General features: G+C 33.2%; 1 protein-coding gene and 1 long non-coding RNA gene across 22 annotated transcripts in view; one reads left to right on the plus strand and one right to left on the minus strand.

The window, feature by feature from the left end:
- Positions 1–909: 909 nt before the first annotated feature.
- Positions 910–2,295, minus strand: LOC147835332 (uncharacterized). Its single transcript, XR_015499598.1, has 2 exons — positions 2,155–2,295; positions 910–2,078 (listed from the first exon to the last, which is right to left on the minus strand). It is a non-coding gene; the product is annotated as an uncharacterized LOC147835332 (long non-coding RNA).
- The window catches only part of tbc1d4 (TBC1 domain family, member 4), a 58,198-nt gene continuing 46,750 nt past the window's right edge, over positions 1,274–12,721 (plus strand). For all 21 annotated transcript variants that reach the window (XR_015499447.2, XR_015499448.2, XR_015499449.2 and 18 more), the window contains exon 1: positions 1,274–2,229. Coding sequence is in view for 4 of the 21 variants with exons in the window: in XM_087267909.2 (XP_087124035.1) it covers positions 1,828–2,229 (402 nt within the window). In the remaining 17 variants the exon portion in view is untranslated. The remainder of the gene's footprint in view (positions 2,230–12,721) is intronic.

Consider the following 12,721-nt stretch of genomic DNA (forward strand, 5'->3'; position numbering starts at 1 on the left):
TGAAGTTTGGCTCATGTTACATTTTTTTAATACAAAATTTAATACTGAATTAAAATAAAAACAAATAAAGAGTTATTTGTGAGACTAAAACCAGTGTATATTTTACTCCCATATAGCGCTTGATTGGTTATTTAGAATTTCCAATGAATTAAGTTAAGGAAAAATTAAAAAAAAAAAAAAAATTGTCTCTTGTAGTAGTTAGAAACATTTTTAAAACCATAGAAAAGTTAGTTTTTGTAAAAAAAAAAAAAAAAAAACATTATTAGTATGCAAATGTATATGCATATAAAAACCTTAAAGGGTTACTTCACCCAAAATGAAACTTCACTCACCCTCTAGTGGTTTTAAACCTTTGTGAGATACTTTCTTCTAGCTTTCTTCAGAATATTTCTTCATTTAGGTTTAACAGAAAAAAAGAAATTAAAAGGTTTGAAACAAGTGAAGGAGTAAAAGGCAGATAAAATGGCAGAACTTGAATTTTTGGGGTAAACCATCCATTTAACCTTCTGCATTTGTCAAATACATTTTAAATAACTCAAGTTACAGCATATATAGTGCTCAGCATATATAAGTGCACCCTTCACAAATCTATCTTTTAAATTCATATTTTCTATATGATGCTTTACATTATTATATTTGTGAATATACATTAGATTAGTCAATTCTGAAGCCGAATCTGGAGCTTATCTAACAAAAACACTTGTGATAAAGGTACAAAAACTACTACACCCAGATTTATATGTTAGAAAAATATTAAATACAAATGTTCTTAAAAAGAGAAAATCATGAGAAGCAAAAAAAAAAAAAAACAAATTTAGTTGAAATTTTGTAGGTTGTATTTTTTGCAATATTTAGCTTGAATTTAATTGTATTTTCTTTCAGTTTCTAAATATGTTTGGTGACTAAAAAATTATTTTAATAATTAGGCTATATCTGTTTAATAAATCTGTTTTGCTTAAATGCAACAAAATACATTGCCTACATTCACTGAGAAATGGCTCAAGATATTCATTCAATATTCTGAGCACTGTATGTGCCTATATGTTATGCACCCTATTGACAACTGACATTCAAAATGATAAAATATTTAAAAAAGTCACTTTATCCCGATCATCCATTAAGTTGCCTTGATGAAAGCTCAATCAGGCCAGTGCCCTGTGTTTCCTGAAGACACAGGGGAGCCCAAGATCCAAACACACACACGCACATATACACGCGCGCTCACGCTCACGCTCGTGCTCAAGTAAAACGCCTCTCGTATGGCTGCTGCGGCCACTCCTCCTGGAACAACAGCCCTCTCTGTGTTCTCCTCCGCCGTTAAATGACACAATAACGACTAAAAAGTGATGTGCAGCGACTTTAAAGCACTCCGGCTTATCTGCAACTTCCCGCATGAGGTGTCTGTCCGCGGCGTCGTCCTCAATCCGCGGCGTCGGGACTCGAGAAATCTGCTGGAATACAAAACGCGCTTCCTTCAAGCAGTTGTGTATTCATACTCTCGACAGAAACCTTTAACTTAATACACGGATTACGAGGGCTCTTAAACAATCTGAACGGATGTGTTTTAGCTTTAAACAGCGATCTGACCTTGGAATAAAACCTCGTTGCATCTTAAAAGCCTTTATTATTGTACTTAAGCTCTTCAGGACACACGATCCTTACGCACTTTTGACTAAAGCGTGAGTAGCATTAACGCACCAGGACAGTTTGCAGCTGCTTTCACATAGAACCGACCAGTTCATGTATTTGTTTGAGCTATTAGGGGTGTAAAGGCACCGAGTTGTTGCACAAAGCAACTAAAGTCTTTGTCCCGGAGTCCTTGGAGAGATGGAGGGACAGGACGGCAAAGGGAATAATGACTGTAATCGGAAAGAAGACAAGAGGTTTGCGCTGTGGTACATGGGCTGGTCGGCTCTGGACAGGCGGACCACGCTACCCATGCTGCCGTGGCTTGTGGCGGAGATCCGGAGGAAAAGTGAGAAGAACGAGTCCGGTCCCACACAGGCCAGGGAAGTTCAGCTGCATCTCTCGCCCCCTCTGATCCGCTGCGTGCCCGCGAGCAGCAGCAACCCGTCCGTCTTCATATTCGAGCACAAAGCACAGTTTATATCCAGGTTTATTCATAACAGCCATGACTTGTCTTATTTTGCCTACCTTATCAGAAGTCAGCCTGAGAACCCAGAGTCTGAGATGGCATGCCATGTGTTTAAAGCATGTGATCCCAACCAGGTATGTATGGCCACCGATAGCGGGTTTTCATGTTGTCTGTGAATTGTGTTGATCAAGGACACTGGCTATAACTTACAGTTGAAGACCAAAATTATTAGTCCTTCTGGGAAAATGCAACTTTTTTTCATATGTATAGATAATATATTTTTCTCTATACGTGTATAAACACGTTAGTTTTAATAACTAAACTCAATAACTATTCTCCGTGCCATGCTGAAAGTAAATAATGTTATTAGCCATTTTGCTAAATAGTAGCCTACTCAGCTTAAAGTGCAATTTAAAGAAATAATTAGGATAATTGGGTTGATTAGGCCTAATTGGGTTAGGCAAGTCATTGGACAACAGTGGTTTGTTTTGTAGCCAATCGAAAAAGCGTTTCTTAAGGGGACAAAATTAAATTATTTTAGCTTTTATTTCAGCCGAATGAAAGGAAATAAGACTCTCCCGGGAAGAAAAACATTGTAAATACTGTGAAAATTGTCCCTGCTCTGTTAAACATTACTTAAAAAAATGAATTTAGGCACCAGACCAGAGATGCCCAAACTAGAGCCTGTGGGCTAAAATTGGCCCATGGTAACCTTTGATTTGGCCCGCCATCCTATCTGAGAATGATAAGGAAGGTTGGGCAAAATACCTTTTAAAAAGATCATCATTTCAGGTTGAACATAACCTTTTGTTTGTTTAATTGTTGAGTTAGAAAAACACAGTCTGAAATTGAATGTTTCAGTTAAATATTGTGAATGAATCAGATTATTATTTTGTACATGCAAAAAAATTTACATTCTACAAATACAAATGTCATTCTTTTGTAAATATTAAATTGAAATATAAATTACATATTTAAAATATTAATTTAGGAAATCATCATGGTTTTCCCAGAGATGGGTTGAGGTTGAAAAGGCATCTGCTGCGTAAAAAACGTGCTGGATAATTTGGTATTTCATTCCACTGTGGCGACCCTGGATTAATAAAGGGACTAAGCCAAAAAGAAAATGAATGAAATCATCATGGGGACTTTATTGTAATCCAGTTGGATTATTTAACTTCGGCCCACTACCCTTAATCAAGTTTGGTTTTTGGCCCTTCTTAAGAAAAAGTTTGGCCACCCTTGCACTAGACTTTATCGATCTGTTGGTTATGTGTATAAGTGTTATTAATAGACAGTTATCATGTTTGTAATAATTTTTGCTGCTTAAATTGTAATATGTTCCTGAAATCCTTTCTAAACCAGCTCTGTTATGATTTTACCTGGTTCTTTTTGTTTCAGCATCTGCTCTATCTGCTTATTGATTGTTTTATTGTTCCATCTGTCTGGCATTCTGTCAGTAACTTATTCTTAAATGTTAGGTCTCGTCTAATGATACATGATTTGATCCGTTAATATTTTTTTGCACCAGTTTTTGTTTTAAATATCTGTTTTAGTCTACTTACTGATTGTTTGATTACTTGACCATTTTTCTTTACACATTTATAAACACAATAGTTTTATTGACTCCAATAGCTATTCTCTGCCATGATGACAGCACAGAATGTTATTAGCCATTTGGCTAAATACTAGTTGCCTACTCGGCTTAAAGTGCAATTAAAAGACTAAATTAGAATAATTGACTTAATTAGGCATGTCATTGGACAACAGTGGTTTGTTCTGTAGCCAATCGAAATAAAACGAAATGTTTCTTAAGGGGACAAATAAAATTATTTCAAATTTTATTCCAGCCAAACTAAATAAAAAAGGATTTTCTCAGGAAGAGAAAAAACATTAAAGGAAATACTGTGAAAAATGTTCCTGCTCTGGTAAACATCACTTGAAAACATTAAAATGTTGGCACTAGACTTTATCAAGCTGGATATGTGGATTGATGTCATTATTTGACTACTTAAATTGTAATATGTTCCTAAAACCCTTTCCAAACCAGCTCTATAATGATTTCATCTTGATGTTTTTGTTCCAGCATCTGCTATATGTGTTTATTGATTGTTTTATTGTTCCATCTGTCTGTCAGTCTATCATTCTGTCAGTAACATATTCTTAAATGCTAGGTCTCGTCTAATGATACATGATTTGTTCAGATCATAATTATTTGTAGATATTTGAAAACTTGCCATTTTTTGTTTTGTTTTAAACATCTGTTTTAGTCTATTGATTGTTCAACCAACTATCAGTCTGTCTGTCTGTCTGTCTATCATTTTATACATTAGGGCTGGGTGATATAGCAAAAATGCAATCTTGATTAATTATTTTCCAAATTGAACAATAATGATATATTTTGATATCAGTTGTTGCTGCTGTATTTAAAAGTGTATTCCAACAATGACTGAAGCCACAAAATTAGAGGGTCCATTTAATTGCATAAACTATTTCAGGTGGGCGATTAATATTTGGCGGCCGGAAATGCGTGCATTTTAGAAATGGGTGCATTTCTAATATCAACACACTTTCAGATTCCCATGGTTGCACATTTCTACTGTGTGATTGGCTCTTAGATCAATATAGAGTAAGAAACTCCAGAGCTTATCATTGTTATTGACTAAAATTTTATTGCAATTTGATATATCATTTATCCGCCTAGCCCTATTATACATATTGGTTGTATAATTCTAAATGTCAGGTCTATTGATTAAAGACTAAATTTGATTAACAGTTATTAGATATGTACAGTCTATTAATAAATGGCATTGCTTGACCATTTTCCATTAACACTTTTTTTTGTCTTACAAGTAGTCCTATATTCCTGTTTATGGTTAAATTAAATCATTTTATTACTAATTTACTTTACCAGTATTACTGTTTTTATTACTTATTAAAGACAGGCACCACTTAGTTCATTTACAACAAGTAATATTCATATAAAACACACGATAGAGTATGATAGATATTTAAACAGCTTCTCTTTCTTTGCACTCTAACCCATTTTTTAAAATCAGGCGCTGAACTTTTTACAGTGTCAATGATTGCACTATGGTGTTTAGTCTGCGGTATGATTGGCGAGTCTTTGTCATTTGGATAAATGCCAGTATGTAGGGCACCGTTGCACCAGAGGAATTAAAGTTACAGGGCATCATGCAAAGATGGGTCAGCTCTCTCCTGGCACACTGAGAGAAAGGATTAATCAGATCAGCGAGACAATACACACGTAGAATATTGAAATCCCTCCACCCGCTTCTCTGCTTGCTGCCATGATGCCTTGAAATAAACAAGTAAAGTACTGTGATGCATCAGACTTCTCTGTTCCACTGCATTGATTAGGGATAACTTGTAATGTAACACTAATGTCAGTCTGCTGCAGAGCTATATTTCAGACGCCAGTTCAATACTATTCGTTGCTTTGGGTGGAACATGGATTTGAATATAATTGAAGCCAATATTATTAACCCTTCTGTGAAATTGAAATTCACATATTTCCCAAGTGATGTTTAATGGGGTGAATATTTTTGTCAACATTTTTTAAGCACATAGTTATAATAACATTTATAGTTTTAATAATAATAATAATAAATGTGATATGTTTAAGGTTATCAAAATTAATGTACAATGTACTTTCAGACATATAAACAGAGAAGTTTAAAAAAATGTCCAATGGGTTATAGTCCAAATGTACTGCAAAATTAAATCATAAACAATAGTAGCAAAAAGGTTAAATTTATAATTACCAAATAAATAAAAACAAGATTTTTAGAGGGCAAAATAATAATAAAGAAATTATAGTAATCCTTAAAAATAAATCAATATCTAGATGGAGGTAAGGAAACAATAAGATAATAAAGGAAACATACCATCCATAAGTAATGTACTAGTATCAGAAGTTAGTAATGTTACTAAAAAGTCACAAAGTCTCAGGCAAGGAAAAGCACATGAAAAAAATTATATATATATATATATATATATATATATATATATATATATATATATATATATATATATATATATATATATATATATATATATATATATATATATATATATATATTTTTTTTTTTTTTTTTTTTTTGTGTATGTATGTATGTAAATGTCATTTAACAAATAATTTTCTAATAACTTACTTATTTAGTCTTTGCCATGATCACAGTAAATATTTTTAAAATGATTTTGCTATTCATGAATTCATGGGTAGGACAGTATTTCCAGCAGAAAAGATATCCAAAGATGCCATTTTAAATTGTAAAGAAATTGTGAAGCCTGACATGATTATTGTTCTAAAATATTTTAAATGGTTTTCAAAATAAATTATATCAGACATGCTTTATCTGCTATTTTATCATGATCACTGCTTCACTCCCATTCATGAATTCTCTCCTGGTGCATCATGGGATAGCGTAGCATTCATCAGATGCACACTTTAGAATCTCACTGGAAGTAGTAGGTCTTCCGGGTATCTTGCATACTGTTTTTCGATTTTTATGAATTCGGACATATTACTCCTCTCACATAGTGTTTTTAGCGTACTATGGGACTAAGCGGGAAAATGTTATTGTTTTTTACCTAGACATTTAAAAATGATATATTTTAGAGCAGTATTCACAATTCCGTGGGAGCGTGATTTTTATTTATTTATTTTTTATCCAAGGTATCATACCATCAGAATCATTTACTGGCCCATGCCTTGGCTTAAGTACAATGATAAAATGTAATCATTGGATTTGCTAAAATTTTTTAAGCTAACTGTTTGCAGACTGAATTTAAACAAACAAATGAAGTTGAACATTACTAAATTTAATTATGGTCATGGGACAACAGGGGTTTGTTCTGTAGTCATTAAAAAACTTTAATTCTAATAAAATTGACCTTTAAATTATTTAAAAAACAAACAAACAAAAAACATATTTTCCAGCCAATTTAATAGAAATAAGACTTTCTCCAGACAAAACAATATATAGAAAATACTGTGAAAAAATGTCCTTGTTCTATTAAACATCACTTAGAAAATACTTAAAGACTGATCATTTCTATCCATTTGCCTTAATTTATGTGTATATTTAATTATTTTTATATGCATTGTTTACAGGTACAGTTGAAGTCAGAATTATTAGCCCCCCTTTGAATTTTTTTCTTTTTTAAATATTTTCCAAATGATGTCTAACAGAGCAAGGAAATTTTCACAGTATGTCTGATAATATTTTTGTGCTGGAGAAAGTATTATTTGTTTTATTTTGCTTAGACTAAAAGCAGTTTTATTTTTTTTTTAACATTTTAAGGTCAAAATTATTAGCCGCTTTAAAACAATTTTTTTTCGATAGTCTACATCAAACCATCGTTAATAGCTTGCCTAATTACCCAAACCTGCACCTCATTAATCTAGTTAAGCTTTTAAATGTCACTTTAAGCTGTATAGAAGTGTCTTGAAAAGAAGAAAAAGTAAATCAGTTTTTAGAAATGTGTTATTAATACTATTATGTTTAGAAATGATTTGAAAAAATCTTCACTCCGTTAAACAGAAATTGGGGAAAAATAAACAAGCTGTCTAATAATTCAGGGGGGCTGATAATTCTGACTTCAAGTGTGTGTGTATATATATATATATATATATATATATATATATATATATATATATATATATATATATATATATATATATACTATATAACAGTAACTTTCTTTGCATTTGGCACATTGTTAATGCTGTGTGTAACTTTGTCGATCATTCTCAAAGGCAAAAGTATTTCTCTAAAGTGAAAGTTTCTTTTCGTGCTGTAGACCGTCCTGTGAGTGCATGTTGTGCTTCAGAGGCAACATATATCACTGTCATGTGTTATGCAAGAAAAACTGGCTGGATAGCAACACGTGCTAGATGGTCCATGAGGAATGTGTCTTTGCTCACGTCTTAAGATGGCTGCTGGCTGATTTTGAAGTGCTACTGTGTATGATAGTCTGTCCAGAAACCTGCTCAGTTGGCATTTCGCCATAAATATCTCCTAGTCTTAATGCAGCACAATCACTCCTTTGCAAATGCCAGTGGAGGGACATAGTTGAACATTTAGTGCCATAGGGGAACCCACTGTTCTTGGATTTATATTTAGCATGGAATAGGCCACCCAGTGTAAAGGCAACAAAGTAAGGTTATGTTTCCTTTCATAATGATAAACAATGCATACTCTGATATGTGGCCTCGTTTTGCTGATAGAACTGAAAGGAAAGCATTATCTGTGTTTAGGCAGTGGAGTGTTTATGCTGAGGGCAAGATAAAATGTGTTTGGGGGTCCTTCTGATGCATTCAGTTCTGTGTTTATGCCCTTCAAGATGAGGCTGTTTGTTTTGAGGCCTGGAGCTGCCATCTAAGTGTGTCCAGCAGTGTGAAACGTATAACCCACTTAGACCTCCAAATCAGAGTTTTAGGATATGCTACAGTGTCCCAATTTATCCAGCTGCCCTGGATACCTTGTAGTTGGTCTTCCTGGTACCCATAATTAGAATGACTCATGCCTTGCCACTCTACATCCAGTGCTGAACGGTCACAAGAAGTCTACTGTTCTAGTGTGCAGTATGTTTAGGTATTTATTGTTAGATGTGCATTTTAAGTTAGAGGAGAAAATAACAAATAAACAAAATAACAAATATTTAAAATAATTAGTAAATATATGATGCTTAATGTAAAATATTTTACAGTTTGCAAAATAACACATGCTGTTTAAAAACTGTAAATGGATTATTATTTAATTTGTTTTGTCACATAGTTAAATTAGTTTTACCATTAAAAAAATAAATAGCTGCTTTTATATATATATATATATATATATATATATATTTAATAAAGAGAAATATAGGGCCCATAGCATTAGAAACTTAAAAAAAACTGTGTTTTAAGTCTTTAACTTTCATGTGTAATAAAGCTTGCTTCCTGCAAGAATGAATAAAAAATTATATTGTAATATTTTATAACTAGGTCTGTTTTCAAATAGTCATTTTGAACTCTCTCATGAATAAATTTTGACGTTGATTAAAACATGAACCATCTTTCTATGCTCTTTTCTCTGTTTTTGATGTTATTTTCTGTAGCTTTGCTGATACTTTTCTGAGAAACCTGTAAGTATATTTCCATTGTATGTCTTGTTTTTTTTTTTTTGTTTTACCTGCATTCCAAAGCATTTCTATTGACCCTTTAAAGGTGAGTGTAAGGTTGCGTCAGCAAGAATTTTTTTTTTACTCTTTTATCAATTGCAAAAGAATGATATGCTGTTAAAAATGACAGCAACGAATTTGAACTGATTCTCATTGCCAAATATTAGCAAATTGTGTACAGTGCTCCGCATAATTGAGTACACCCCATTTTAAAAATGAATATAGGCAATGTATTGTGCTGCATTTAAACAAAACAGATTTATTAAACAGATACATTTATTTAAATAATTGACATATTTACAAATTTAAAGATAAAACAACCAAATTCTAGCAAAATATTGCACACAAATAAATTACAACCTACAAAAATTCAACTAAATTTGCAAATTTTTTGCTTCTCTTGATTCTTCCTCTTTAAAAAAAAATTATTTAATATTTTTCTATTACACATTTAGATGTGCTAGTTTTTGGACCGTTATCGTAAGTTATTTAGTTAGATTAGCTCCAGATTCGGCTTCAGTACTGACTAATTTAATGAATTTAAAAGATAGATTTGTGAGGGGTGTACTCATAGATGCTGAGCTCTGTGCATTGTCAATGCAATGAAGCCCATGACACTTTTCTTTGTTTTTTTCCTTCCTTTCATCCATTTTTAATGAAAAGTAAGTTTTTGACAGCACTTTTGTGAGAGGGAATTGTAAAATCATCAGCTTAAACTATTAATCATTCCACAACTTTGGTGCTAAAATAAAGGAGGTTTAAGTTTCAATTAGCTATTAGCTGCACTAAAGAAATGAATGAATGTTATTGCATTAGGTTGCAACACATAAACCCAAGTGGCATTTGTTTGCAAACATCAAACTGCTTTACAGTATTTTGTTTTATATTATGAAATAATAGATTCTGTTTAAATGACAAATGGACTGCTTACTACAGGCATTTTTGAAAACCTGAACACAAGGAGAGGTTAACACTGGTTAGTTAAATGCCAAATATTGGCAAGTAAACTTCCTTTGAATAACAAAGATGGACATTTTGTTGTATTATGCAATGTGGAGTTTTTCATTTGGACAAACTAAATGCAGACAGCACGCAAATGAAAGAATAGGTGGAAAACAGCAATGGAAAGTATAGTAAACAGTGTTTGTTTTACAGATTTTGTAATTCACATCCTTTTTTTTTGATCTCATGTTTGTTTCAGTGCAAATAATTTATCAGACTAAAGAGGCTCTAGCGTCATCTTGCAATTGAATAATTCAGGCCATTTAAGGGTTTAAAAGGCACTGTTGCCAAATGTCTGGTGAGTTCAATGGAGTTTGCTGCCAATTTGTCTGAGGGATTTGTTGCTCTTTTTTTCTTGCACACTTTTAAGCTTGTTTTCACTCTAAACAGCACTAGTATTAATGATCTTTTCTCTGTCCAATTTTAAAAAGAAGTCTGCCTTTTGCAGATTATTCAGGCTGGTTAAACTAGGGAGTCAGAGACTTTTTTGGGAAATCTGTTTCTAGGAAATAAGTCATTTGTCAGTTAAAAACAAGCAGCCACACCCTTTGTGCTGCTTACATAGGCAGCAGATCATTGCTTGAACGATTGTTTGCTTTTCCTCCTGATCTCAAGGAGCCTTTTCTCTTAACCGCACTGTGATTTTCCACAAGTTAGCCTTGGGGTTTCGATGAAATGTTTGCACTGAACCAAGCCATATTTACTAAGAGTTGTGCAGTGGACCACAAATGTCTTAGTTGTCTTTATTTTTACACTGACTCCCTTGTGAAGATCCTTCTGTACTTGCATGAACCAGTGGTGAAGTAAAAAAAAAGTGAGTGTTGCTTGTCCATGTAGAACTTGCTGCTAAAATTCCAGGCTGTTCTGGGTGGTTGCCAGGGCATTGCTATGACATTCTGCATGGATTTTAATGTGGTTTATAGGGTTTTGTGGATGGTTACTTTTACAGCCTCAAGTCGTTTTAGGATACTCTGGTTCTATATATAACTCTGCTCCCTCCTTAAATGGTTTTGGTGCTTCAAAAAGTAGTAGAACACCTCTGCTCAACAAGCCATGTATTATATTGAGTTTTATGTCATTCTTAAAGGCACAGTATGTAGTTTTTGACGCTATAGATAGATAGTGTGTAATTACAACAAATAAATGTATTGTTGATGATGCCATGACTGAGTGTGGAATCATGGGAGTTGTCATCTATATTGCATCCTATGAGATGCCTGCAAAAATGGTGTTCATTGATTTATTTAGATTTATTATAATGATACTACGAAGCAGAGTAAGGATGAAAGCTATCAAAATTAACTGACACTGATAAAGTAATCAATGATGAGGGACTGGTGTAACATGAGACAAAAGCAGTTGAACTTTTATTATGCCACAGTTCTACCCGTTATGATCATGTGGGAGAGAAGCAGCGCTGTTTTATCATTCTATACATTTTTAGCATGTGCAGGCTAATAAAGCACATGGCATATTAAAGCGTCTATGATGTTTGCTTGTTTTCTATAAGAGCAAACTGCAAATGTCACTAGTTAAAATGGCCTTTTTCTCTAGATTTGAATATTTAATGAATAAATCCTACATATTGTGCCTTTAAATGTTATATAGTGGGTAATATAGTTGATAGTCCATAAAGAAAGTGATTTATATTATGGGGTAGTTTTATGCCAGTGACTTGGGAAAGAAATGATTCAAGTGTCCTTTGCAAATGTTTGCTTGTAATGTGAAAGTTTTCATGGGTTTCAGCCCACTTGTCAGACATGCCTGTTTATCTTTGAGAGAGATAGAGCAGTTTGTGCAGTGTGTGGTTATGTTTGGCTTACTCTCTATTACTGCCATGTACAAGCAATGCTTGTGACCTTGGTATAGCACGTTGTATTTTTATACAGCAATCACTATGTGGACATTACAAGGCTTTTGTTTCTGGAAGATTTGTTCTGATTGACTGGATTCTTGTTAATGCTTTTGCATTGCTCTCTTATGTGTTGAAAAATAAATGTTCCAGTATGGGATTTTCTCAGTGATTCTCTTTTTTGTTTTGGTTTCATTAACCCTACAGTGAACTGTTCTTAAATCAGTTGAGTTGGCAATCCTAATTAGGACTACATTTGAAGGATTTGTAAAGTGGTTTTAAACAGTTCCACACGAGCAGACAAAAGTTTTATTGTTAATGCTAAATTTGGTGTGAACTTGAAGTGGTGGTTGTGAATACGCTTGGACTCGTCCATAATGAAATGGGCAATAGTTACACCAGAATACACATATTTATGATTCTGAAGCTGTAAATACATTATGATGTTACACGGATCTCTGCAATCTGTAAATAACATATTAATAGGCAGTTTTTTTACTGTTGGAATTAGACATTTTGGTTAGCAGGACCCGCTGAGATTCATCTTTGGAGTTTTAAGCATTATATATTTACCGTTTAATATG

This window comes from Danio rerio, chromosome 9 (genome assembly GCF_052040795.2).
Source record: "Danio rerio strain M-AB ecotype USA chromosome 9, GRCz13ab, whole genome shotgun sequence".
NCBI lineage: Eukaryota > Metazoa > Chordata > Actinopteri > Cypriniformes > Danionidae > Danio > Danio rerio.